At 38.1% G+C, this 27834-nt stretch overlaps 1 protein-coding gene across 3 annotated transcripts in view; it reads right to left on the bottom strand.

Moving 5' to 3' along the window:
- Positions 1 to 273: 273 nt before the first annotated feature.
- Positions 274 to 27834, bottom strand: part of HPS5 (HPS5 biogenesis of lysosomal organelles complex 2 subunit 2) — a 44984-nt gene continuing 17423 nt past the window's right edge. For all 3 annotated transcript variants that reach the window (XM_029208498.1, XM_029208500.1, XM_029208499.1), the window contains exons 9-23: positions 27458 to 27546; positions 26252 to 26430; positions 25325 to 25480; positions 24535 to 24721; positions 23736 to 23859; positions 22557 to 22706; positions 21268 to 21345; positions 20381 to 20961; positions 16165 to 16285; positions 15807 to 15962; positions 14914 to 15033; positions 13596 to 13709; positions 11857 to 11963; positions 2504 to 2774; positions 274 to 1277 (exon numbers count right to left, since the gene is read on the bottom strand). In XM_029208498.1, the coding sequence (XP_029064331.1) occupies positions 1217 to 1277; positions 2504 to 2774; positions 11857 to 11963; positions 13596 to 13709; positions 14914 to 15033; positions 15807 to 15962; positions 16165 to 16285; positions 20381 to 20961; positions 21268 to 21345; positions 22557 to 22706; positions 23736 to 23859; positions 24535 to 24721; positions 25325 to 25480; positions 26252 to 26430; positions 27458 to 27546 (2494 nt within the window). In that variant the 3' untranslated portion in view covers positions 274 to 1216. The remainder of the gene's footprint in view (positions 1278 to 2503; positions 2775 to 11856; positions 11964 to 13595; positions 13710 to 14913; positions 15034 to 15806; positions 15963 to 16164; positions 16286 to 20380; positions 20962 to 21267; positions 21346 to 22556; positions 22707 to 23735; positions 23860 to 24534; positions 24722 to 25324; positions 25481 to 26251; positions 26431 to 27457; positions 27547 to 27834) is intronic.

A 27834-nucleotide genomic window follows, 5' to 3' on the forward strand; every position in this document is an offset into this window, starting at 1 on the left:
AGGACACCCAGCTGGTGTTGGAGAATTGCTTGGCGTGGGGAGACACCCCCCACACACACTCTGCCACACACTGGTGACCAAAATTGTTAGGTTTTCCACACTTCCCAAAATGCTAGGAAGCTTTGTGAAGCCTCCCTTCTCTGATCATCTCTTCAACTAATCTGGTTATGTCATATCCAAATGTCACATGGAAGTATGACAGCAATTTGTGTCTATAGTTCTCTGGCTGTGTTATAAATGAAAGAAAGAAGTGAATCATTCAATGTACCCAACACTTTGCTTATTCCACACCGAGTTTACACCACACCTTCCTGCAAATTGCTCACTATAAAACCTCATGTCTACATTCCATTCAAATAATCTTTAAATTAGATTTTACATTTATTATTAATATAACATGCTGTGTAAGTATACAGGAGCCTGAAAATGGCAATCTAGTACTTGGCTTAAATAATACAAGCACTTGCTGTGATCTTTATCAGTACTCAGCCTTCCTTTATTATGGCTTTTAAAAAACAAATTTTAAAAGTGCATGATTCCTTTAGGCTACTGTTTAGGAAGGACTGGAGTAAAACATTTCCAGTAATGAATTAGTTGTATATAGGTTCAGATTAGAAAATGTCAAGCACTGGAAAAAAAAATACACTTTAAATTAGCTCAATTTAAATATGGGGCCATTTCATTTAAACATCTGATTTGAATCTTCAGTATTTCACTCATTTTATGTGTTAATTCCATTATACCAGATCTTACTTTGGTAATTTCTCAAGTGTCCCAGAGAAGATAAAAAAGGAATTCAATTTCTGTCAATTACATTGTATGTCTTCATGTGACCAGGATGAGAAACTTCTGCTCCCTACATGGCAGTCGCGACAGGAAAAGAATTCCCCCAGTCCACCAGCAAGGAACAAATAACACTGTTGTTCAGAATAAGGACTGCATAGCTGGGGATATTCACATTCTGATTCCTTCCAGAGCACTTCATTTCAGCAAACAAGGACTGGATTCCTTTCAAAATTCAACTTCAGTTGAAAAACACTGAGGTACAGATAGAGCCACAAATGCAGAGGTTACAGACATGGACAAAAGTGCTCCCAATAAGGTGGCAGGGATCTCAGGTGGGGCCTTTCCTTCAATAACAAATGCATTCAGAAGGTTCCGGAGCACGATTCAGTTTTTCTCAAAATGTCGTGACACCCTGCTGAATCTTCTTCAATTAGGCCTGCTGAGACCAGAGAAACCGATCACATTTTTCAAGCATGCTTTGTATCAAGGCTCTGAAATCCCAAAGAAAAGAAACAGGCAAATTTAGCTGTCATTGTTCATTCTTTTCAGAAGAAAGGATTAAAAAAGCTGACTGACTCTGTGCATCAGAAGACACAATCAACAGATGAAAAGGCATCCTGTCCTATACAACAGGAGAAGATATTTGCAAATCACATATCTGAGAGGTTAATATTGAGAATATGTAAAGAACTCATATGACAGAAAACAAATAATGCAATTTAAAAATGGGCAAAAGACTTGAACAGGTATTTCTCCAAAGATGACATTCAAATAGCCGACGAGCATATGAAAAGATGTTCAACATCAATAATCACTAGGGAAATGCAAATAAAACCACAATGAGATATCACCTCATGCCCATTAGGATAGCTACTATCCAAAAAAACAAAACAAAACAGAAAATAACTAGTGTTGGTGGGGATGTGCTATAATTGGTGGGAATGTAAAATGGTGCAGGCTCCATGGAAAACAGTATGGAGGTTCCTCAAAAAATTAAAAATAGAAGTACCATCTGATCCAGCAATTCCACACCTGGGTATACACCCAAAAGAACTGAAAGCAGGGTCTCAGAGATATCTGTAAACTCATGTTCATAGCAGCATTACTCACATTACGCTAAGTGAAACAAGCCAGTCACAAAAAGACAAACACTGTATGATCCCACTTATATGAGGTACTTCAAGTAGTCAAAGTCAGAGACAGAAAGTAGAATGGTGGTTACCAGGGCTTAGGTGGAGGGGAAAGGGGGAGCTGTTGTTTAATGGGTATAGAGTTTCAGTTTTGTAAGTTGAAAAAGTTCTGGAAACTGCACACTGATATGAATATACTTAACACTACTGAACCAAGTAGTTAAAAACGGTTGGCAGGAAATTTTATGTTATCTGTATTTTACCACAGTTTAAAAAAAACAAAACAAAAAAAAACCCTGACTGAGACAATTAGGTATGCGGTACCAACAATATTCTTAAAGAATTGAGTACACATCAGATTTGGGTATTTACATTAACCTAAACAGTGTTTTGGTGATGACTGTGAACAAAATATTACTTTAGCCTCTTCTCTTAATCACCTTCATCAACAGAGGAGTCTCTGTTCCCTCATCTATGAATGAGGGATTGAGACTATGTGATCTCTATAGTCCCATCCACCTCTGAAAATCTGTGCAATTCTACATTCACCAGGTGCCTGTGGATAGGGCAGGACAGACATACATTACCTCTGCCTTTTCTCGGCAATCCTCAGGATATCACAGGTTCTGGTAAACCTCTCTGACAGCTCAAGGGTCAAACCACATTCTTGTAGCAGTGACCAGGCCCGGTCTGGGCCCATGACCTTAGCTAACAGGAGTGCCACATTCTCCACGTTGATAGGGGAAGGCCCATCGCTGAAGTTCCCATTTGGTGACTTCTGGGGGGCTGGCTTTGTGCTCTTGCTCTGTACCAGATGTAGGAGAAGCTTCCATTCCTCCACAGTCTCTGGGATCCAACCTACTCAAACACAGAGAAACAATGTGGGCTCTGACCGCTCTTAGCACTCTGCCTGCATACAGGAGAAACTATTCGTGAAAATGTTTCATACCAAAACATAAAAATATTAAAGAATATAATCTCATTACCCCCAATACAGAGTTGTTTTCTGAATATTTGTTGAACAAATAGCTCACGAAAAGGAGAAGCCATAAAATTAGCTTCAACATTCCTTCATTTGCTCACGCAGTAAGTAATTACCCAGGGCACACTCCATACTAGGCACTGAATGTGAATGAGGAACAAACAGACATGATGAGCCCGGCCTGCATTCCTGTGGAACTCATGGTCCAGTAAAGGAGACAGAACTTAGACAAACACATAAATAAATCTATGCTTATAAACTGTGCTAAGTGCTTGCTATAAAGGAAAAGATCAAAGAGCCATTAGAGAGATTGGCAGGTTTGGGTGTTTTTTTTTTTTTTTTTTAAGGATCAGAGAAGGGCTGTATGAGAAGTGACAGTTAAGCAGAGAGCTGAAAGATGAGACAAGTTTAGTGAGCATGTGCTTGTGGCCCATATGTACACAAACGTGCAGGGAAGGTGTCAGGAATGGAGGGTGAAGGAGCCTGCATTTCTGACAAAGGAAACATGGAAAATGACTCGACACAGGAAGGAACTAGGTGAGTTCAAGGAATTCAAAAAAGGCCTACAATGCACAAAGGCCTACAATGCACAGTGAGGAGCGAGAATGAGATGATAGGGCCAGGCCATAAGGGAACAGCTTAAGAATCTGGATTTTGAGTCCAATGTAAGGGGCTTCAAGGAGGACAGCCACATAATCCAATTTTTGTTTAAAAGAACCATTCTGAGAGTCAGCAACGTGGTGGAGTGAAAAGCTACCTTTGTCTCTCCCCTTAACCTACAACCAGTAAAACATCCACAACACAACAAAGGTTCTTGTGTCCGACACACCAAGAAACCAGAGAATTCTCCACATATCTATACAACTAAAGGTGATGGACTGGAACACATAGAAGAGGCAGAACCAGGGAACAGTGGAGGTGGTGTCTGCAGTCCCAGCCCTCCAGCCCCAGAGAAGCTGACAGTAGCAGGGGAAGCAGTGCACATGACCCCAGCCTCCAGCCCCCAACTCGAAGTAGCAAGCCCATGAATCTTACAGCACTGGACATGGCAGGGCCACCTGAGCAATCCTAGCTATTGCCCCTGCCCCTTCCTCCCCAATAGCAGTGGAACTTGCCACTCAAGGGCTCCTGGACAGGAGGGAGCCCACCATCCTGGTGCACCAGGTGGCAATGCTAGCAACACTGGCAGAAGTAAGGCGACCCTGCAGGTACAGGAAGTGATAATGCAGGCATCGGGCCACACCACAGATGGAGATGGTAGAGGGCACAAAATGCAGACTCTCAAATATAACCAGAGGCAGCTGACGTAAGAGAAACCCAAAACTTGTGCTATAGCGCCACCTACTGGAAAACAAAAGAAAGGCCTCTAATTTCTAACCTGTTGGATCATTAGAATCAAGCAGAAAGGTGCTTGCTACTTTAAATGTGTGTCAGAGGAACAACTTCATCAAACACTGTGAAGAACCATAGTGACACTGTACCACAAAAGGAAAATTACAATTCTCCAGAAACCAAACTTAAAGTCACAGAATACTGTGATCTAACTGACAGAGAATTCAAAATAGCTGTCATGAAGAAAGTCAAGGAACTACAAGAAAACTCAGGCAGTTCAATGAACTCAGGAACGAAATTAATGAACAGAGGAATACTTTACAAAAGAGATTAAAACTCTAAAAAAGAAAAACAAATTCTAGAACTAGAGAATTCAATAAATGAGTTGAAGAAAACATTAGAAAGCACTGAAAATAGAGCAGATCACATGGGAGAGAGAATTAGTGAGCTTGAAGATAGAACTCTAGAATAAAGAAATAAGATATTTGAAAAAATTCTATGAGAACTATCCAACTCCTTAGGAAAGACAACATTAGGGTAATGGGTTTCCCAGAAGGAGAAGAAAGGGAGAGGGGAGCAGAGAGTTTATTTAAAGAAGTAATAGCTGAGAGCTTCCCAAACTGGAGAAGGAACTGGATATACAAGCCCATGAAGCTAAGAGAACACCTAATTATCTCAATACAAAAATACCTTCTTCAAGGGACTTCCTTCCCTGCTGGTGCAGTGGTTAAGAATCCATCTGCCAATGCAAGGGACATGGGTTCATGCCCTGGTCCAGGAAGATCCCACATGCCGCGGAGCAACAAAGCCCGTGTGCCACAACTACTGGTCCTGCACTCTAGAGCCCACGAGCCACAACTATTGAGCCCACATGCCACAACTACTGTAGCCCACCCACCTAGAGCCCGTGCTCTGCAACAACAGAAGCCACCACAATGAGAAGCCAGAGCACTGCAATCAAGAGTAGGCCCCGCTCGCCACAACTAGAAAAAGTCCGCACACAGCAATGAAGACCCAACGCAGCCAAAAATAAATAAATAAATAAATAAATAAATAAATGTATTTTAAAAAGACCTTCTTCAAGACATATTATATTAAAATTGTTAAAAGTCAATGACAAAGAATTAAGGCAGCCAGGGGAAAAAGGAAGGGTAACCTACAAAGGAACCTCCATTAGGCTATTAACAGATTTCTCAGCAGAAACTCTACAGTCCAGAAGAAAGTGGAATGACATTCTCAAAATACTGAAAGATAAAAACCATCACCCAAGAATACTCTATCCAGCAAAGTTATCATTCAGATATGAATGATAAATAAGGACTTTCCCAGACAAACAAAAGCTGAGGAAGTTCATCAACACTAGACCTGCATTTACAAGAAATGTTGAAAGGAGCTCTTTACCAGAAACAAACAAACAGAAAAGAGCAAAGTACACAAATCTTTGAGTAAAGTGATAAGCAGACAGAATCTTTAAACTGCAACACTTTATCAGAAGAGGTTTTTTAAACACTTTACAGCATAAAGGTTAAAGGGCAAAGATGAGTAGAAAAAGTAATTATAGCTACTTCAATTTGGTAACAAACTCACAACATAAAAAGGGATAATTTGAGGCAAGAAAAATACAAAAGGGGGAGAGGAAAAGGGTGGAACTCATATAGGTACATAAAGATAAGATGCTATAAGCAGAAAAAGGACTACTTTATCTATGACATGTTTCATACAAACCCCATGGTAACCACAAAAAAAAAATCTAGAGCAAAGACACAAAACATTAAAAAAGAGGAAAGTGAGAAAAACATCATGAAAAAATACCAAAGCAAAATGGCAGACAGAAATACAAGGAAAAAGAAATAATGAAGATATAGAGCAACCAGAAAACAAAAGATAAAAATAGCAGTACCAAATCCTCATCTGTCAATAATCATCCTAAATGTAAATGGATTGAATTCACCAATCAAAAGACACAGAAAGGCTGGGTGGATTAAAAACCAAGAGCCAACTGCATGCTGCCTCCAGGAGACTCATCTCAGAGTTTAAGACAATTATAGGCTCAAAGTAAAGAGATGGAAGATGACACTCCAGGCAAATGGCAGCCAAAAGAAAGTGGGTGTAGCCATACTTATATCAGACAAAATAGACTTCAAACCAAAAAAGATAACAAGAGACAAAAGTGGATAGTATATAATGATAAAGGGGATAATTCATCACAAAGACATAATGTTATTAATATATATGCACCTAACACAGGAGCACCAAAATATATAAAACAATTATTAACAGACTTAAAAGGAGAAATTGACAGCAACACAATAATAGTAGGGGAATTTAGCAGCCCACTGACATCAATGGATAGATCATCCGGACAGAAAGTCAACAAGGAAGCAGCAGCCTTAAATGAAACATCAGACTAGATGGATTTGATAGATTTGTACAGAACATTCCATTCAATTGCATCAGAATACACATTCTTCTCAAGTGGACATGGAACTTTCTCAAGGGTAAACCGTATGTTGGGACACAAAACAAATCTCAGTGAATTTAAGAAGACTGAAATCGTATCAAGAATATTTTCCAATTTCTATGAAACTAGAAATCAACTATAAGAAAGCTGGAAAAATTACAAATATGTGGAGACTGAACAACATGCTACTGAACAACTACCAAGTCAATGAAAATCAAAGAAGATATCAAAAGTTACCCAAAGACAAATGAAAATATGACATGCCAGAATCTATGGGATGCAGCAAAAGTGATACTAAAAGGGAAGTTTAAGCAATACATGCCTACCTCAAGAAACAAGAAAAATCTAAAATAAACAATCTAACCCTGTACATAAAGGAACCAGAAAAAGAACAAATGAAGCCCCAAATCAGTAGAGGGCAGGAAATAATTAAGATCAGAGCAGAAATAAATGAAATAAAGACTAAAAAGACAATAGAAAAGATCAATAAAACTAAAAGCTGGTTCTTGAAAAGATAAACAAAATTGACAAATCTTTAGCTAGACTCACTAATCTTAGAGAAGGTTCTGATAAATAAAATCAGAAATGCAAGAAGAAAGATAACAATGGATACCACAGGAATAGAAAGGCTTATAAGAGAATAATATGAACAGCTACACGCCAACAAATTGGACGACCTAGAAGAAATGGACAAATTCTTAGAATCATAAAACCTTCCAAGACTGAATCATGAAGAAATGAAAAATCTAAATAGCCCGATCACTAGTACAGAAATTGAAATAATAATCAAAGCTCCTAAAAAACATGAGTCTAGGACCAGATGCCTTCATAGGTGAATTCTACCAAACATTCAAAAGACTTAATACCTATCCTTTTCAAACTCTTGAAGAGAAGGGAATGCTTTCTAACTCATTTTACAAAGCCAACAACACCCTGATACCAAAACCACACAAAGACTCAAAAAAATTACAGGTCAGTATCTCTGATGAACATAGATGCAAAAATTCTCAACAAAATATTAGCAAACCGAATACAATACATAAAAAGAATCATACACCATGACCAAGTGGGATTTATTCCAGGGATGCAAGAATAGTTGTATCCACAATAAATTCACGTGATACACCACATTAACAAAATGAAGGATAAAAACCATATAATTATCTCAATAGATGCAAAAAAAAAAAAGCATTTGACAAGATTCAACACCCATTTATGATAAAACGAACTTTCAATAAAGTGGGCATAGAAGGAACATACCTCAACATAATAAGGCCATATATATGACAAACTCACAACTAATATCATTCTCAATGGTGAAAAACTGAAAGCTAGCCCTCTAAATCAGGAACAAGACAAGGATGCCCACTCTTACCACCCTTATTCAACATAGTACCAGAAGTCCCAGCTAGACCAATCAGGCAAGAAAAAGAAAAGGCATCCAAATTGGAAAGGAAGAAGTGAAACTGTCACTATTTGTGGATGACATGATTTATACATAGAAAACCCTAAAGACTCCACCAAAGAACTACTAGAAATAATAAAGTTGCAGGGTACAAATCAACATTCAAAAATCTGTTGCGTTTCTATACACTAACAATGAGCTAGCAGAAGAAGAAATTAAGAAAACAATTCCATTTACAGTCACAACAAAAAGAATAAAATACCTAGGAACAGATTTAACTGAGGAGGTGAAAGACCTGTATACTGAAAACTATAAGACACCGCTAAAAGAAACTGAAGAAGACACAAATAAATGGAAAGATATTCCCTGCTCATGGACTGGAAGAATTAACATTGTTAAAATGTCCATATTGCCAAAGCAATCTATAGATTCAATACAATCCTTATCAAAACCCCAAAAACATTTTTCACAGAAATAAAACAAAAAATTCTAAAATTTACATGGAACCACAAAAGACCCCAAATAGCCAAAACAATCCTGAGCGAAGAGAACAAAGCTGGAGGTATCACACGCCCTGATTTAAAACTATACTATAAAGCCATAGTAATCAAAACAGCATGGTAGTGGCAGAAAAACAGATACATATATCAATGGAACAGAACTGAGAGCCCAGAAATAAACCCATACATATATGGACAATTAATATACAACAAAGGAATAAGGAACATCCAATGGAGAAAGGATAGTCTCTTCAATAAATGGTGTTGGGGACATTGGACAGTCTCATGCAAAAAAATGAAAGTAGACCACTACCTCACACCATACACAAAAATCAACTCAAAATGGATTAAAGACTTAAATGTAAGACCCAAAACCATAAATTCCTAGAAGAAAACATAGGCATGACACTCTCTGACATCAGTCCTAGGAATATCTTTCTAGCTAGGTCTCCTCAGGCAAGGGAAACAAAAGCAAAAATAAACAAATAGGACTACATCAAACTAAAAAGCTTCTACACAGCAAAAGAAATCATCCACAAAATGAAAAGATGACCTATTGAATTGGAGAAGATATTTGCAAATAATATATCCAATAAGAGATTAATAACCAAAAATACATAAACAACTGGATGAAAAAGTGGGCAGAGGAACTGAATAGACATTTTCCCAAAGATGACATACAGATGGCCAAGAAGCACATGAAAAGATGTTCCACATCACTAATTATTAGGGAAATGCAAATCAAAACCACATGAGAGGACTTCCCTGGTGGCTCAGTGGTTAAGAATCCGCCTGCCAATGCAGGGGACACGGGTTCAATCCCTGGTCCAGGAAGATCCCACATGCCGCAGAACAACTAAGCCCGTGAGCCACAGCTACTGAGCCTGCACTCTAGAGCCTGCGAGCCACAACTACTGAAGCCTGTGCACCTAGAGCCCGTGCTCCGCAACAAGAGAAGCCACAAAAATGAGAAGCCTGTGCACCGCAACAAAGAGTAGCCCCTGCTCGCCGCAATTAGAGAAAGCCCATGTGCAGCAACAAAGACCCAACGCAGCCAAAAATAAATAAAAAATAATAAATTTATATTAAAAAAACCCACATGAGATATCACCTCACACCTGTCAGAATGGCTATCATCAAAAAGTCTACAAATGTTGGCAAGGATGTGGAGAAAAGGGAACTCTGTGCACTGTTGGTGGGAATGTAAGTTGGTGCAGCCACAGTGGAAAACAGCATGGAGGTTCCTCAAAAAGCTGAAAATAGAACTACCATATGATCCAGCAATCCCACTTCTGAGTATTTACCCAAAGAATATGAAAACACTAATTGGAAAAGATATATGCACCCCTATGTTCACTGCAACATTATTTATAATAGCCAAGATACAGAAGTAACCTAAGTGCCCTTCGATAGATGAATGGATAAAGAAGATGTGATACACACACACACACACACACACACACACACGTAATGGAATACTTCTCAGCCATAAAAAAAAAGAAGAAATCTTGCCATTTGTGACAACATGGATGGACCTTGGGCATATTATGCCAAGTGAAGTAAGTCAGACAGAGAAAGACAAACACCATATGATCTCACTCATTTGTGGAATACAAAAACAAACAAAAACAAAATAAATGAACAAACCAAACAAAAACAAACATGTAGATGCAAAGAACAAAGTAGTGGTTACCAGAGGGGATGGAGTGGGGGCAGGGTGAAATGGGTAAAAGGGAACAAACACGGTGACAGATGGAAACTAAATTTTTAGTGGTGAGTACACTGCAGGGTATACAAAAGTGGAAATATAATGTACACATAAAACTTATATAATGTTATAAACCAATGTTATCTCAATAAAAATTATTTTAATTAAAAAAAAAGAACCATTCTGGCTGCTCTAAGGAAAATCGGTTAAAGATGGGCAAGAATGAAAACCAGAAGGCCAATTATAAAGTTATTGCAGTAACCAGGCAAGTAGCTGGGATCAGAATGACCGTGGTGGAGCCAAAGAAAGTAGATAGATATGAGATATATATTTGGCAGCAAAAGCAACATTCTTTGAAGTGAAATATAAGTTAGGAGACAAAAATGTCAAGAAAAGACTCCCATTTAATACACCAAGGGTAAGAATAGCTATTATTATTATATTAACAAAATATTAAGAGTACTTTTATCTGGGTGGGAAGAATTTTAGGTGATATCTTCTTCATTCTTCCTAGATTTTCCATTTTTTTCTATAACAAACATCATGTTGTAACTTTAAAAGAATAAACCATTTATATCTTAACTTTTCTGGTTATTTTTCCAAAGTGAACACATCTATAGTTCTACAAAACCATGTGACCCTCTTGTTTCATTTTTGAAACAAAGATGATTCAGTTATTATTGCTGTAACTGTGACACCTGAGGCTATCTCTTTGCCAGTCATCTGGTTTCTTTGCTTGGTTGTAACTTTTCTTCTTCTACAGCAATAGGGCTGAAAAAGGCTGTAGATCACACTGCTAGATGAAGGATCCTGATGTCATGCTGCTGGCATCTCTGCATTGAGATGAATAAAGTAACACTACAAAACAGACCAAGACCACCTCTCTGAGTGCAGGATGAACTCTCAGACTTCAGAAATCAGTGTGTCAAAGTCCTGGCCTCCTGACTGCCATTTTATCTGTACTGAATTGATGAAAATTAAAAAAAAAAAAAAAAAAAAACAAAACCCTAAGTACCTGTAAAGGCTTAGGAAAATCTGACTGCTACTCTAAGTTCATCTTAATGATCTCTAACTTTGGGCTGTGTAAAATGGCAACATGATGCAGATCAAAAAACCTGAGCACAAGCTTTAGAGATGGTCAGACCTGGTCTGAACACCAGCTCCAGCATTAACTAGTTGTATGACTGTGGGGAAACTAATTATCCTTTTTCTGGGCCTCAATCATAACTTTTTTAAAATCGAAATAATAGTAACTATCCCACAGGTTTAATATCTCATTTAAACAGCATATGGAAAAGCATCAGGTATCAATATAATGCCTCACGTGGTAGGCACTCATGAAACAGAAAAGTTGCCTGTAGTTTATTTGTAGTTATGATTTCATGGTATACCAAGTAGTACAGATAAAAAAAAAAAAAAAACTCCAAAAATGTGACAGCTAGCTAGAATAACATAAATGATCATTGAAATATTTATCAAATTTCTTTATTGAATAGTCTGTAGTGACTTCTAAAATACTATAACCAAGAATAACCGATTGGGATTTACATACCATTGTCCCCTTCCATCAGGCTCATATCATTCAGATACACAATATTCGTGAAGGCCTCTCTTCTTCTCCCCAGCTCCAAACAGAGATTAAGATATCCAGGCCAGAAACTTTAAAGAGACCAAAGTTGGAGAGAGGAATAAAAAGCAGTGAATTTATCTGGAGCTGTGTGGTCCAATACTGTAGATATTAGCCACATGTGGCTATTTAAATTAAATAAAATTTAAAAGTCAGTTCTTCAGTTGACCAATACATATTTCAAGTACTTAATGGCCACATGTGACTAGTGGCTACCATGCTGGACAGCGTGATAGAATACTTCCACTGCCTCAGAAAATTCTATTAGACAGCCCTAATCTAGAGCATTTAAGAAAAAAATAAATAAAGCTAGTGATAAATACTGACATTTGAGGCCAAGCCCCAATTATGAGACATTTAAGCTTATACACTTCATAAACTTTAAGGTTCAATAACAAACTAGCATATTTCTTCCCTAAGTATGCAAACTTTGGAAGTTCTCCTTGACTCTTCCCCTTCCTTCATTTGCTATACCCAGTATCTACAGGTCCCACTGCATTTTCCTTTGAAATGTGCCATTAGATGTGCTCCTTCTGCTGACCTAGAATCAATTTGGTCATACCTGAATTACTGCACCAGCTTCCTAGCTGGCCTTCCTTTCTCGTCTCCAATCTTTCTCATGTATGAAACCAGAAATGATCTCCAGAAACCTCCATTTTATCATGTCATTTTTGTACCAAAAAGGCTAAAAGGGTCTCTGCTGATAACTAAATTCTTCTAACCACCTTTCAAGGTCCTATATGATCTCATGACCCACAACCTGGCCAGTCTCATCCCTCATTATCAGTGAACAAATATGTACCAAGTGCCTACCACTTTATGAATTATGTATCATGAGGGAAAAGGAAGACACATGTCCCTATCTCCAAAAGACTGTAATCCAGGTAAAGCCATAAGATAACATCTTCAGGCCATGAATAACTACAAATATGTGGTACAGATAAAAAGCAATGGCAGTTTTTCATGGCCTTGCTCTTGCTGTTTCTCTCACCTGACTTGCCCTCCTCCTGGCTCCTGTTTGAATACAAATCCTACCCAGGCTTAGGGCTTACCTCAAAGTCTCACCTCCTCCCTGAGTCCTTCACCAGCCGTTCTACCAAGCCCATCCTGATCTCTCCCTTCTCCAAAACTATATCAATTATAACTTGTATCACACAGTCTGGTGCTTAATTAAATAAACCTGAGAACTGGGGCTAACAACTAAGCAAAAGGGGGAGAGAGGAATGAGCAAGGACCAGTCTCTTCCACACACAAAATAAAATACACTCAAAATTTAAGACAAAAAAAGATGTTTATTATCACTTAAAACAAAAAGCCGGGCTTCCCTGGTGGCGCAGTGGTGGAGAGTCCGCCTGCCAATGCAGGGGACATGGGTTCATGCCCCGGTCCGGGAAGATCCCACATGCCGCGGAGCGGCTGGGCCCGTGAGCCATGGCCACTGAGCCTGCGCGTCCAGAGCCTGTGCTCCACAATGGGAGAGGCCACAACAGTGAGAGGCCTGCGTACCGCAAAAAAAAAAAAACAAAAAAACAAAAAGCCACCTTTATGTAGCAAAAAAAAAAATCCCAAATGACAAAGCATATCCGTTCAGGCCCCTAACTACAAAGTTACTAACTAAAATGATTCTAATCTTAACTTCAGCTTCTAGGAAAATTCTCACTTACCCATGAGACCTACAGATGTCAGTCACTTTCTCTTTTGTTGTAAAATCTGCAGGAAGTTTAATTAGATGAAGGATTAGCTGACTGTAACCCCAGGAAAACAAGTGGGAATGAGGCCTGAAAAATGAAAAAAATATCAGTAAATTAGACAGGAAATAAACTCTACAAAAATGCTTATTCGTCAGCTGATAGGTAAGATCAGAGTTTAATTATATTTTTTCCATTATTATATTTTTCAAACATTTCTACTTGGCCTTCGTAAAATTAAAACAGCTATTTTTCCAAAGACAAATACCTGTTTATTTTTTTAATTATATATTTTAGTAATCAAAAGCAAAAGAAAGAAGCTCATAATTCCATCACTCACAGATAGCCATTTTATATCTTTCCAGACCTTTTTCTCTAGGCATATAAGATAGGCATTTTGGGAGCTTTTAAAAAGTTTCTCCTGGAGGAAAACACAAGGAATATTTCTGATAGATTACAAGTAACAGTGTGTATGTTTTATGAATTCTTTTTAAAAAAAAAATCCTAATCAGGGACTTCCCCAGTGGTGCAAAGGTTAAGAATCCACCTGCCAATGCAGAGGACACGGGTTCAGTCCCTGGTCCAGGAAGATCCCACATGCTGCGGAGCAACTAAGCCCATGCTCCACAACTAGTGAGCCTGCAAATCTAGAGCCCGTGAGCCACAACTACTGAGCCAGTGTACCACAACTACTGAAGCCCACGCACCTAGAGCCTATGCTCCTCAACAAGAGAAGCCACCGCTCACCACAACTGGAGAAAGCCTGTGTGCAGCAACGAAGACCCAATGCAGCCAAAAAATAAAAGTTTTTAAAAATATACTAGAAAAGCTTTAAAAAAACAGTCAAAGTTAAAAAAAAATCCTACATCAGGTTACATCTAAAAATCCCTTGGCAAATTTCTAGGAAGAAAACACACACACTCACACACACACACACACACACACACATACACACAATTTTCTAACAATTTTCTTCTAACACAGGTTTAATCACGAAGGTCTCTTAATGTTGGTCCATGAAAGAGTTTCAGTAGCCCAGTTTAATTCTCTGCAATCATGTGCAAAATTTTGTATGAATGTGCATTTTTCTGAGAGGAATCATCAGATTCTTAGACGGTCTGTGATTCAAAACATGTTCAGAACCACTAAGCAGTACACTCAATCTGATTACTACCATGACTTGAGTCAGTCGCTTCCATAGCTATTCCTGAAGTAAGCCCAGAATGCTATATGTGAATAAACTGGTTCCATTCCAAAGGAGCAGCAGAGCTTAGAAACAGGACTCCTTCTATACCTGGGGTCTCCTTCATCGTCCATAGTGCTGGTGCTTGGGGGAGCATCATGGGACACTGCCAACAGCAGCCAATCCAGTCTTAAAGACTCTGGTTGTAGGAGGGACTCAAGGAAGAATGGCCTAAGAGAAAGTTGGGAAAAAAATCACCAATATTCATGCTGAGAAAGGAAAGATAAAATGTGCAGATGTGAAGAAAATGTTATTAAGGGATCAAGACAGTGGATGAAATAACTTGAAAACTCTTCTGCTACAAAATGTATAGAAATGCTGGTGAAAATATAATAGCCTTTTAACTGAACAGCTGAGCTTCAAGATAATAAGGGAAATACCAAAGGGCAGAAAAAAAAAAAAAAGGAGAAATAAATACCAGTATAGCAAATGTGAACCAATCAGAAGAAACAGTGGGGGGAAGTTGCCATTCTCAATAACCAAAGGACATGTCTGTTCACTGCCATGTGGAGATAGGAAGTGAGGCCTCAGCCCAAAGAAGCTAAGAGCTGTAACTGAGATCCACCCACAAAAAGCTGGGATATATCACAACAAAAAGGTGGCAGCAAATCCACTCACTGGCAGAGACAACAAGGAAGCTTATCTGTCTTAGCATAGGCCTTGAAACAGAGTTTAATTTTACTCTGTTGATCTGAGAATCTCTGAGAGGGAGAGAGGGAGGAAAGAGAAGTGTGGGTTATGCACACATTTGTGGTGTGTGCCGTGAATTGTGAAAGAATGGAACATAACTGCCAAAATCCTCCTCTTCCATAGCAGGTGCCTCAATCCTGTGGCAGTTAATAGTAAAAATGTTCCAACTGCTTATACTAGAGAAACAGTGCCCTATCAAAAGAGAGTCCAAAAAAAAAAAAAAGGAGGGTCCACAAATATTCTCTCCTTCTCACCGTTGATCTTCAGGCCTTGATTTTACCAGACTGTCTAAATAAGCCAAAAACTGAGCAGGATGATGATGACAAAGCTGCATGACATCTGAAGGCAAAATGGATGGATAAAACCTGATTAAGGATCGAAGGGCAGATTCTCCAAATTTCTCATACAATCTGCATTTAAAAACAAAACATGTTAGTCTCCAACTTCAGTAAGATAATATAACTTGGTTACATTATCTACGTATTTATTAGAAATGAAAATAAATATGCTAACAAGAAGCTGCTCAACATGTAACAGAGTAAAACTTTACAGACTGAGACGAAGAAAACGTCTGTGCTTTAGTTCACATGAACAACATACAGGACCACTCACCGGGTAGCACAAGCAATCAACAAAGGACTGTCAAAAGAGACCAAGTCATCCAATAACTTTAATCTTGTTGGAAGGTCTCCTTCTTCCATCTTTATATATGCAGGATTGGAACTTGCCATTTCTAAAAGACAAAGCACACCCCTTTCCCTTCATCTCACAGTGGTAAATATTTTATTCATGAACACATTAATCAACAATCATTAGGCATGCACCTGCTGTGTGCAAGTCCCAACGTTTGTAAAGCATCATAGGAGAGACAAAAACAGAACAAGAGACAACCTCTGCTTTTAAGGACTTTAAAATCAAATCGGGTAATCAAGACAGTATGGCACTGGCACAAAAACAGAAATATAGATCAGTGGAACAGGATAGAAAGCCCAGAGATAAACCCACACACATATGGTCACCCCATCTTTGATAAAGGAGGCAAGAATACACAGTGGAGAAAAGACAGCCTCTTCAATAAGTGGTGCTGGGAAAACTGGACAGGTACATGTAAAAGTATGAAATTAGAACACTCCCTAACACCATACGCAAAAATAAACTCAAAATGGATTAAAGACCTAAATGTAAGGCCAGACACCATCAAACTCTTAGAGGAAAACATAGGCAGAACACTCTATGACATAAATCATAGCAAGATCCTTTTTGACCCACCTCCTAGAGAAATGGAAATAAAACCAAAAATAAACAAATGGGACCTAATGAAACTTAAAAGCTTTTGCACAGCAAAGGAAACCATAAACAAGACCAAAAGACAACCCTCAGAATGGGAGAAAATATTTGTCAACGAAGCAACTGACAAAGGATTAATCTCCAAAATTTATAAGCAGCTCATGCAGCTCAATATCAAAAAAACAAACAACTCAATCTAAAAATGGGCAGAAGATCGAAATAGACATTCCTCCAAAGAAGATACACAGATTGCCAACAAACACATGAAAGAATGCTCAACATCATTAATCACTAGAGAAATGCAAATCAAAACTACAATGAGATATCATCTCACACCGGTCAGAATGGCCATCATCAAAAAATCTAGAAACAATAAATGCTGGAGAGGGTGTGGAGAAAAGGGAACCCTCTTGCACTGTTGGTGGGAATGTAAATTGATACAGCCACTATGGAGAACAGCATGGAGGTTTCTTAAAAAACGAAAAATAGAACTACCATACGACCCAGCAATCCCACTACTGGGCATATACCCTGAGAAATCCATAATTCAAAAAGAGTCATGTACCAAAATGTTCATTGCAGCTCTATTTACAATAGTCAGGACATGGAAGCAACCTAAGTGTCCATCGATGGATGAATGGATAAAGAAGATGTGGCACATATATACAATGGAAAATTACTCAGCCATAAAAAGAAATGAAATTGAGTTATTTGTAGTAAGGTGGATGGACCTAGAGTCTGTCATACAGAGTGAAGTAAATCAGAAAGAGAAAAACAAATACTGTATGCTAACACATATATATGGAATCTAAGGAAAAATTTAAAAAGTCATGAAGAACCTAGGGGCAAGACGGGAATAAAGACACAGACCTACTAGAGAATGGACTTGAGGATATGGGGAGGGGGAAGGGTAAGCTGTGACAAAGTGAGAGAGTGGCATGGACATATATACACTACCAAACGTAAAATAGATAGCTAGTGGGAAGCAGCCACATAGCACAGGGAGATCAGCTCAGTGCTTTGTGACCACCTAGAGGGGTGGGATAGGGAGGGTGGGAGGGAGGGAGACGCAAGAGGGAAGAGATATGGGAACATATGCATATGTATAACTGATTCACTTTGTTATAAAGCAGAAACTAACACACCATTGTAAAGCAATTATACTCCAATAAAGATGTTAAAAAAAAAAATCAAATTGGGAGGCAAAGCATATTGGAAGTTTTAAACAAGATAAAGGAACAGATAACCAATACATGACTATTACCATTGAAAATGTACCCTTTATATATGTAATATATGTATTACATATATATGCTATTATATATGCAAGCTAATATATATATAAGCTATATTTCTACCATCAATGCCAAATTCTTCAGTTTTTTTCTAGAACTGATATCCCTAATCAATCTTTTGGAACAAAATTAGTTAATTAAATTTAATTAAATTAACTTAAAAATATTTGACCTATTTTTAAAAAACATCAGTTATAGCAAATCTTCCTCCAAAGGAAGATCTGACTTTGGGGAATAGCCAAGTCATTTAAAGCCAAGTGTGTAAATAAAGTGAGTGAAGATCTAGTTAAAACTGCTTGTAGTTAAAAAATATATGTTTACATATATATGAATCTAAAATAAAATGAGTTTTTTCAAGAAGTTTTCAACTAGCTCTGAAGATAAATCCCAAAGAACAGTTCCAAAGCTGTTTTCATGATTACAACATCATTAGAAGAGTAGAACCTGTTCAATAGACCATTTCTAAAGAGCCAAACCTTCAATTTCTGATATATTTGTTTAAAAAAATATATCAATTTTTCCCAGTTTCATTATTTCCAATTTGACTGGGTCAGACAGTAAGTATTTAAAGGGATTCAGAGGAGAAGGCCATCATTTAGAGCATATGAAGTGAGGGAAAGCTTTATGATTGGGTGGGCGCTAAGCCAAAACTTATCCCCTTAAATTCAATTTGGAAGCAGCTGCATCATCTCAAACACCCTCCACGCTTGCTCCAGCCACAGCTCTGGCAGTAAGTTAACCACTCAGGTTGGTGAAGTGGTTATTTTTTTTTGCTATTTTCCTGTAACCAAGGTTGGGTACAATCACATAATAGAGACAGATATAGCAAATTTCCAGTGTAATATCAAACATTTGAACTTATTTGAAAAGAAATAACTCTTCTTACTTCAACATAAAAGACAGTCTACCTCAATTCAGAAAAAGAAGCTGAAATCATTTCTTATGCTTTTAACTGCTAAATGTGAATTGAGGCAGAACTGTAACCATAGATCCTTGTTTCTAGAAACCTTAACGCTCTTTAAGTCAGATAATATAAAAATGTATCTCTACTTGTGACTACTCACTTTTGGTAATGAATGAAAAGTTTGCTTAAAGTCTACATCAATTATTAGAAACATGACATCTGTTATTCAGAGTTTTGAGTTAAGAAAATCCACCTGCTCAAAAACATGGGACTATGTAGTAGAAAGGGCAGGCATGGCCTCTAGGGTATGAAGGCTGGTATCTACATGAGGATGACCAACAGTGTGACCTTCAATCAAGTGTGAAGTAGAGGCTGCTGACTGCCCACCAAAATCTCTGAGGCAGACATGCAAGCTCCTGACCCATGTCCATCCTCTTCCTTCTAGACACCTGGAGAGGTCATTTCCCAGACTCCTTTCCAGTTAGGTGGGGCCATGAGATAGAATTCTCACCAACAGAAGAGACGTAAGCCACTACCAGGCCACACCTCCCTGTAAGAGCCTGTCTGCCTCTTCCACATGCTTCCCCCTGGACATAGCAACCCAGTCTTAATCATCAGCCCTAAGGGAGGATAGAGACCAAAAAAATGGAAGGAACTTGGAACCCTGAGTTACCACATGCAAGAGAGCTGCCCACTGACCTGGAACATCTGCCCTGGGCTGATATATGAGCAAGAAATAAACTACCATATCTGAGTTATTATATTGTATCTGAGTTAATGTGAGATACTACAGAAGTTTAGCCTACTCAACTATTAAAATCTCTCTGTGCCTCAGTTTCCTTACTTATTAAACAGAATAACACCATCTACTCCAAAGTGTTGTAAGGATGAAATGAAAGAATGCTGGTAAAGTGTTTAGCATATTATCTGGCACTTGGTGAGTACTCAATAAATGGTATATATTATCTCTATATTAGTAAGTTACAAGAGGGATTTTCTGGTTTTCATATATCTGCATTTATAAAATTTTACTTAACCCAACTTCTCCAACACTGCTGTATCATTTTCTGAATGACTGTGAGAGAAATAAAACTAACTTCTTATAATAGTTGCAAGAACTACTACAAATTAAATTGAGTTGTAAATCAACTATACTTCAATTTTAAAAAAAAAGTGAGCAATCTCAACAGAAAAAAAAAAAGCAACAAAAGACTAAATTGAGTGGAAAACTGAAGGGATGGTTGACCAGAACAAAGGTGATTTTCTACTTAAATCTTCTTCTTTAAACTAAAAAATGCCAAGATGCTACTGTCCTCTATTGGTAAGGCAATCTGATTATTACCTTTCAATCCTTCAATAAAAGTATCCCAAACACAAGGACTGTTAGTATAACTCAGCTTGATGCTCTCCTTTGCTCTTTTCAAGTCCAGAAGAAAAAAGTACTTCTTTAGGAACCGACAAGCCAGAATTTCAGGAGAGCACTGTTGCAAAGTGTGGTCTACATGTCTACTTGCACTTTTGATCTCAGAATTCAATACATTCAGTTCCAAACACAATGTTGTCACTTCAGCCAGGTCCTTCTGAAGACTGCCTGGTATACTGCATGGAGAACATACTTGAAAAATGTCATCATCCAGGGACTCCCTCAGACTATTTACAGAGTCACACGCTGCTTGATCAACAGTTTCTTCATTGCCTAAAGAGTCCCTTTTTTCTTTTTCATCTTCTTCGTCTAATATTCCCTTTTTTGACTCATCAAGCAATAGCATACCCTGGTTTGATTCCATGGATGAGTTGCCAGTATCTGAAATGCCTGAAAAGTCCTTCATGGCAAATGTTTTTTCTAACTGTGAAAGCCACTCCTGTAAAACCATTTTCAGAGACTGTGGTTCAAACAATACCAGTGGGTCCTGTAGCTTGGTCCTATATAAGACAGACAAGTATGAAATTTATGTTTTATGTGGTTTTTCAAAAACAAATTGTTTCATGCTAAATAAGCCTAACAGATACAACATTACTTATCCAGAATAAATGTTACTTTTCAACTCTTTAAATAACAATTATCTCAGTAGCAAGACAACAACACAGAGAACATTACCTTTGTATTAATTCATGAATTTCAATTCCAAATGAAACTGCCTCTGCCCCACACTGTCTCAGGACCACTACTAATGATCTCAAAAAGTCATTCCCACTCTCTATAAAACTTTCTCACCCATAAATACTCACATTGCTTCTGCTGTTGCCATTCTGAGCTCTTGAAACTTGTCCTCTTCTGGAGGTTGACTAGTTACTTCTTCTTTTCCCCTAGAGAAGTGTGAGAAGAGTTAAAGGGGATTAGAACCTTCTTGGGCAAATATTTCTAAGTGCTCACTAAGTGGCAGGTATTGTACTTAATGATACATGAAACAAACAGATGAGTATAAAAAATGGTCCATGGCTTCAAAATGAGTAAGTTCAAGTCAGAGTAAGCCCTAGTCAGAAAGAAAGGCAAGAAAACAACTGTAATATAAGAAGAATAGAATGAATGCTAAAGAGCAGCACAAGCACTGTGATCTGAAAGCACAGAAAAAGGAATAATTATTCTGACTAGGCAACCACGAGAAGCTTTCCTGAGGAGGTGTATTTGCGTTAGGAAAAATGGGGGGAAAATACTGCAGGTGGGAGAAACAGCATGAAGAAAAGTAGTGAGGTGTACACACCCACTTCTCTGACAGGACTAGAATTTAGAGTGCTTAGAAAGACGTGGTTGGAAATGAAGCTGGAAAGGTGGGCTAACGTCAGACTGAGGGCTGCCTTAAATGCCACTGCACTATCTACACTTTTTTCCCGATATACATACGGATTCATAGCTAAGTTACTCTAAGGGTAACACACCTTTTTTCTCATCTGAATGTCCAGTCAGTATACACTGGCCCTGTGGGTCTATCTCAATTCCTGGGTGAGTGCTGAGCTTGCCTGCCTCCAATGCCCAGATCCCCTGAATTATGAGAAAAGGCAGAGACCAGATGGACAAGATACTTCACACTGTGCCAGACCAAGGGCTCTGCTACAACCCCACTCCATAAGGACTATGCCACCAGCGTATCATAGGAAGGCACGTGACGACATTAATGCCAATGCTCTCATCTTACAGGCCAGAGGGCGTCACCAATGTCACATGCTAGTCAGAAGCAGAACCAGAACAAGGCCTATATCCTTGGTCATCCTACTCTTACTCTAATACTCTTTCTCTAACATTGCAGAAGTTTGAAGAGATTTGGAGGTGAGAGAAGTTGTTCAGGGGAAAGATGGAAGAAGAGGTGCTAAATTAAAATTCTGTCTCAACAGACTTTTTATGGGTTGATGTGATTTTCCAACACTTACTCTGTGGTATTCAGTTTTTATAAGCTATGCAAATAATCTACAATGAACAGAGTCATACATGTGTCTTCTTCAAGATGACATGGTTTATGGCTCTCTTCAAACCGACAATTGTATCCTCTAGAATTTACACAGATTTCTCTGCAATGGCTTACTCAGTGTCTTCCTCCTTCGGACAAGTGACTGGACCCACAACCTCTTCACATGACTGCTCATCACACCTGGGTTCTGGTCTCACTTTCAGATCAGGGCTCGTATGAAGGGTGCCAATCTTCTCAGTAGTTTTACGCACAAAGCTAGAAACGCTGGAAGTCAAATACCAATAAACTAATATGAAAAGAATCTCATTACTGCCAAGAATGAAAATTTCAGTATCTGAGTTCTCTATGTTCCTGTCAGTCCCTGAAGGCAACTTGGACTTAGCAAGTCTTTCTTTACTTGCTATAAAGAAAGACTCTTTATAGCAACTTCCTTAATCAATTACATATTTCACATAAGGCCCATGTAAAATTTATAATAAGGATTTACTTCATTTACTAAACTACTCTGATTCAATCCTAAAGAAAAGGTCTTTAATTGCAGCTGTGCCTGCAATGTTTCTGTTTACTTAGGCAAAGAAGGCCCTGTGAAAACCTGCCCCATCCTAGCCAAAGAATTTCTTCAGGAAACTCAGCTGCTGATCTGTCACAATGTATCCTCTGAAAAAGCAAAATTTGTATCCAGTAAAACTCCCATTAGCGTGAAGGAGCTACAGAAGTCTTCTCTTTCAAACTTAAATGTCTTTTTTTTTTTTTTACAGAAATCATTAGTATATTCATAATACAGGGACTCAGTGACACATTGTATAATTATTAAGTTATAATTATGAAGACTTTATCCTATTATGGTAAAACGTTTAAGTGGAAAAACTTGGACATAAATTCATGTAAGTCAATTCTGGGCCCATGGAGTAGCTAGAAAGACTCCTGAAGAGTCTTCAATTCTGAGCCCAAACTGAGAAATGATTAAGTTAAGAAATGACTAATGATACATGGAAATTGTTCCTATCAGGGATGAGGAAAAAACATTTTTTAACTTTTGCTCAGCCTGAGGGGGAAAAAAAACACATTTGTAACAACTCAAATATCCAGGTACTCAAACAAAGAGGGAAGATAAATTCCCCAAGATTGAAATGAGAAGTAAACGGCTTCGTATAACAGGCTATATGAGGAATAATCTAGAGACTTTCTTTTTCCTCATTTAAAATGTCTTTCCATTCTCAGCGCAAAAGTGCCTAACATGACAACTGAAGTAAAACCAGAAGTGGCATTAAATGACAAGACTAATGAGTTTACCTTTCCTTGACAGCCTGAAGAGACACAAGAGGAGATGGAGAACGAAATGACAGTGGAATGCCGAAGGGGAGAAAAGTTTCATTCTTATCTGTCTCAAACATCACTGAAGCGTGTGAAACATTGTCTGATGAATGGAATTGGGGAGAAAAAACAAAATCTAATCACATGAAGAGTTCTTTAATCTTTAAAGAAATTCTGAAATGAATAAAGCAAAGGAAATGAAGGATTCAATACCAAAATCACAACTGACCCAAATACAAATGAGTGGAACACAGGTTTACAAGATGCATGGGATGGCCCACATATAAAACACTTGGACAGGTACCTTCATTTTTCCTACTAACCCTGAATCCCCACAAGTCAGAAAGGAAGCTCAGAGTCTCTATTAATCTCAACAGTTCGGTCACAGGAGTACTTGAACATCGAAAAGTGAAGGCAATGACCCCCAGAACTGTAGTAATTTTTCATTCCGAATGGAAAATAATTTGGTTAGGATAAAATCGTTCCACTCTTTTGGTTAATGACCTCCTTTCTTAACCTTTCCAGCACTTTGATGCATGATAATAATTAGGTAATTTACCAATATTAGCCTAAACAGGAGGGGAAAAAAACCCCAACTAAACATAAATCCATTCTTCTAATGGTGAACTGATCAATAGGTCTGGATGGAAAGTCTAACAACTTAATAAAAATTATTAACACCTTGTAGAAAACTCTATGCATGAGATAATCTTGGCAAACAGAAGCCACAGAAAATAACTGCTTCACATCAGCAACCAATAAAAGACACATTCTTCACCTTCATTTCCGTGTGAACCACAACACTGATCTGGTTGGTCCTCTTCTTGATGTGAGGTGAATTCTTTAAGTCTCTCATCTTCTGAGAGGGTTTGGCTGTGAAGGGAACAAGAGTCTTCATCTGACTGACTGCCTCTTCTACTATTAATGATACGATAAATACCAGAGTCCAAGATGCTGAAACTTTCCTAAAAAGAAAAAGAATTAAAGAAAAGTTAAACTTTTATAACATGATATAGCTTTTTAAGAGAAAAATCAACACTAAAAGAAACAAGTCATTAACGACAATTATGGCTTATTAGAACAGAATGGTGAGCAAGGTCTAGGCTCCTGGCAGCCAGGTCCCTCTCACCTGCTCATGGCATCATGCTACCATATTTCTCTAGTGGGTCTCCATGAAGTCTGGCTGTGAGAATGTGAGAATGTGAGAATGTGAGAATGAGGATTAAATAAGACAATCCTGAGCTGCACTGAGACTCAAGTTGGCATGAAGCATCTGAAATCACATATTAGGGGTAACTTAACTTGCTCTGGAGGCTATATGAGGTATATTTTCAAACAGAACATAATAAACAACGACAAAACAAAATGCGGCTCTAAGACACACCTAAATGAAGGCTTCATAACGTTGTCCAACACCTGAAAGAAAGCCCCCTCCTCACCACCACCCCCAAACAATATACAACATGGAAAGGAAGGTAACTTTTGGGATCCTAGAGGTAAATGAGTACAAACTAATGTAGAACAATATTACTGTACAGCAAAACCCTTTTAAAAGTGAGAATACGTACATGTGATGAAAAGGAGCTTCTTCTACTGCTACAAGCTGAATCCAAAGGTTCAAATTTTAAGATCAATTCTTCCAGTTGGGAAATCAGATCACCATAGGTTAAGTCCAGCTGAGATTTCAAATGTTCCAATTTATCTATAGTCAAAGTTTTTCTTCCCTAATAAAAGGATAAGTAGAACCAATAGGAGAGTTTTCTGTTTGTAACTAAATCTATATTCAAATGGCCAATACATTGAAAGAGGTCTAACATAGAACATAAAACCTCAAAGGTGCTTTAAAAGGGCTTTAAAAGCTAGGAAAAGACTTAATAAGAATTCTCTTAGGAACTAAGAATTTAGAGTTACTGTACATATAATAATTTCACTTAAAACTTAAAAAAAGGCCTTGGGCTTCCCTGGTGGTGCAGTGGTTGAGAATCTGCCTGCTAATGCAGGGGACACAGGTTCGAGCCCTCGTCTGGGAGAATCCCACATGCCGCGGAGCAACTAGGCCCGTGAGCCACAACTACTGAGCCTGCATGTCTGGAGCCTGTGCTCCACAACAAGAGAGGCCGCGACAGTGAGATGCCTGCGCACTGCGATGAAGAGTGGCCCCCGCTTGCCACAACTAGAGAAAGCCCTCGCACAGAAATGAAGACCCAACACAGCAAAAATTAATTAATTAATTAATAAACTCCTACCCCCAACATCTAAAAAAAAAACAAGGCCTGAAGTTCAAATAGATTTGTGGGTAAAGCTGATTTTTTTTAATGGAAAGTACACAGTTTTTCTCACCCCCATCCCCACTCCAGATTTATCTGTCATGTTTCCTTTGGGGATTTACTGCTGCTTCATCAGCAGGCTAATAAAGACAAGCAACTGTGTAGCACAATCCTGCAAGCTAGAATGGTTTTAACAACCCAGATAAACATGTCAGCTTTCTGACTCACTCTGCTGGCAATGACGGAATTCTGGAAAAGACAGCAAGTTTGAGCAGCCAGGTTCCACAGGCCTCTCCTTAGCAGGCGTTCCACACAACGTTCCACAGATAACAGGGAAAGATGGGAGACCTTCCCATTTAGGTGCAAACAGAACAGCTCATTCTTACAGACAGCCACATCCTGAATATCTACAAAAACCACAGGGGTGAACACACAGGACATTAACCAAGTACTCCTTTTCCATTTTTGCGATGGCTGAAATTATTCTAATAGATTCATTTTCTATATAGGGTTTGGCTTGATTGAATTTCACCTCTATTTTTATACTTGCATTTCAATGAAGAAATCATATCTTAGACACTATTCTTTTAAAAAAGATCAAGAATAAAAGATACAGAGAAAGAAACATCTCTCTGATCTAAAATCCTGTTTTTAAAAATGCTATGTTTTGTGAAAAGAAATTGGGACTTTAAAAGGGGGCACTTCGGAGGCCAGACTATCACATTTCTGAGTTACAAATCTGATACCAGTAACAGATTTCAGTGCAGTATGTAAATCAACAAACTGTTCATGAAAAAACACCTGTCTTGGCAGAATACCATGAAATGACCTAAAAAACTAGTTTTCACGGGACACCTTTAGGAAACTTAATTCACGAGAAATCAGTATGTAATGGTTCCTTCATCTTTTTCATGTTTTTACAAAGTAGAAAATGACTCAAAAGTCAGGATACACTCTCTGAGCAGTCATGTTAAAAATGCTAGATTTATTTCCTCCATTTCTGGTTTAAACCAGAAGAATACAGAGATTGACTTTCTCTGCCTCAGCCACATAAAATGGCTATTGTTCCCACAAGGACTTTTCAACCCTAAATTATTAAGACACAAAACAGGAGTTAAAGCAAGACTTCTAACAGGGATAAATATTCAGGGTAAGTAGAGGGAAAAATTAACCCATTCAATCCTTAGCAGTGGTTGCTAATATTTAAGAATAAATGAAAATTGTATTTAAAATAACTAAATAACTATACATAGATTCACAAATGTATACTTCGTAAGTACCTTATAATGGGATACACCTATGATGTTAATCTTTAAAAGAAATGTCACCTCATTCTATTTTCTACTTCTTACACTGCAAGAGAATCCTCCTACAATAATTAACTCTTTCACAAGCATGCGATTAAAAATTACATAGGAAGAAAAACACAATTACCCTTGACTTCACTCCAAAGAAGAACTTGAACATTCTGAGGAAGGAAAATATAAATTCCTCTTTCTGTCCAAGTCAGCACACAGTGCTCACTGCAAGAGAAAATGGAAGAGGTCAAGAGAATTCTAGTTTGCTCGGAATCAGAAGTTTATAATTCCCTGATTTCAGACCCTCACACTAGCTATTAAAGCAAAATCAGCCTGTACAAAGAAAGCAACAGTTGATCCAGCCAATTACATCCTACCACCTCTTTTCTGTCTGTAACGACAAGCCAGTAAAAGATAGCATAATATGACACCAAAGTGGGAAAAATTCAGATACACGAAATATCTTCTAGAAAAATAAAAGGCTGGTATCTTACCTGACGTTTATTAAAGTAT

Source organism: Monodon monoceros, unplaced genomic scaffold (assembly GCF_005190385.1).
Source record: "Monodon monoceros isolate NGI ecotype Baffin Bay Population unplaced genomic scaffold, NGI_Narwhal_1 Super_Scaffold_7, whole genome shotgun sequence".
NCBI lineage: Eukaryota > Metazoa > Chordata > Mammalia > Artiodactyla > Monodontidae > Monodon > Monodon monoceros.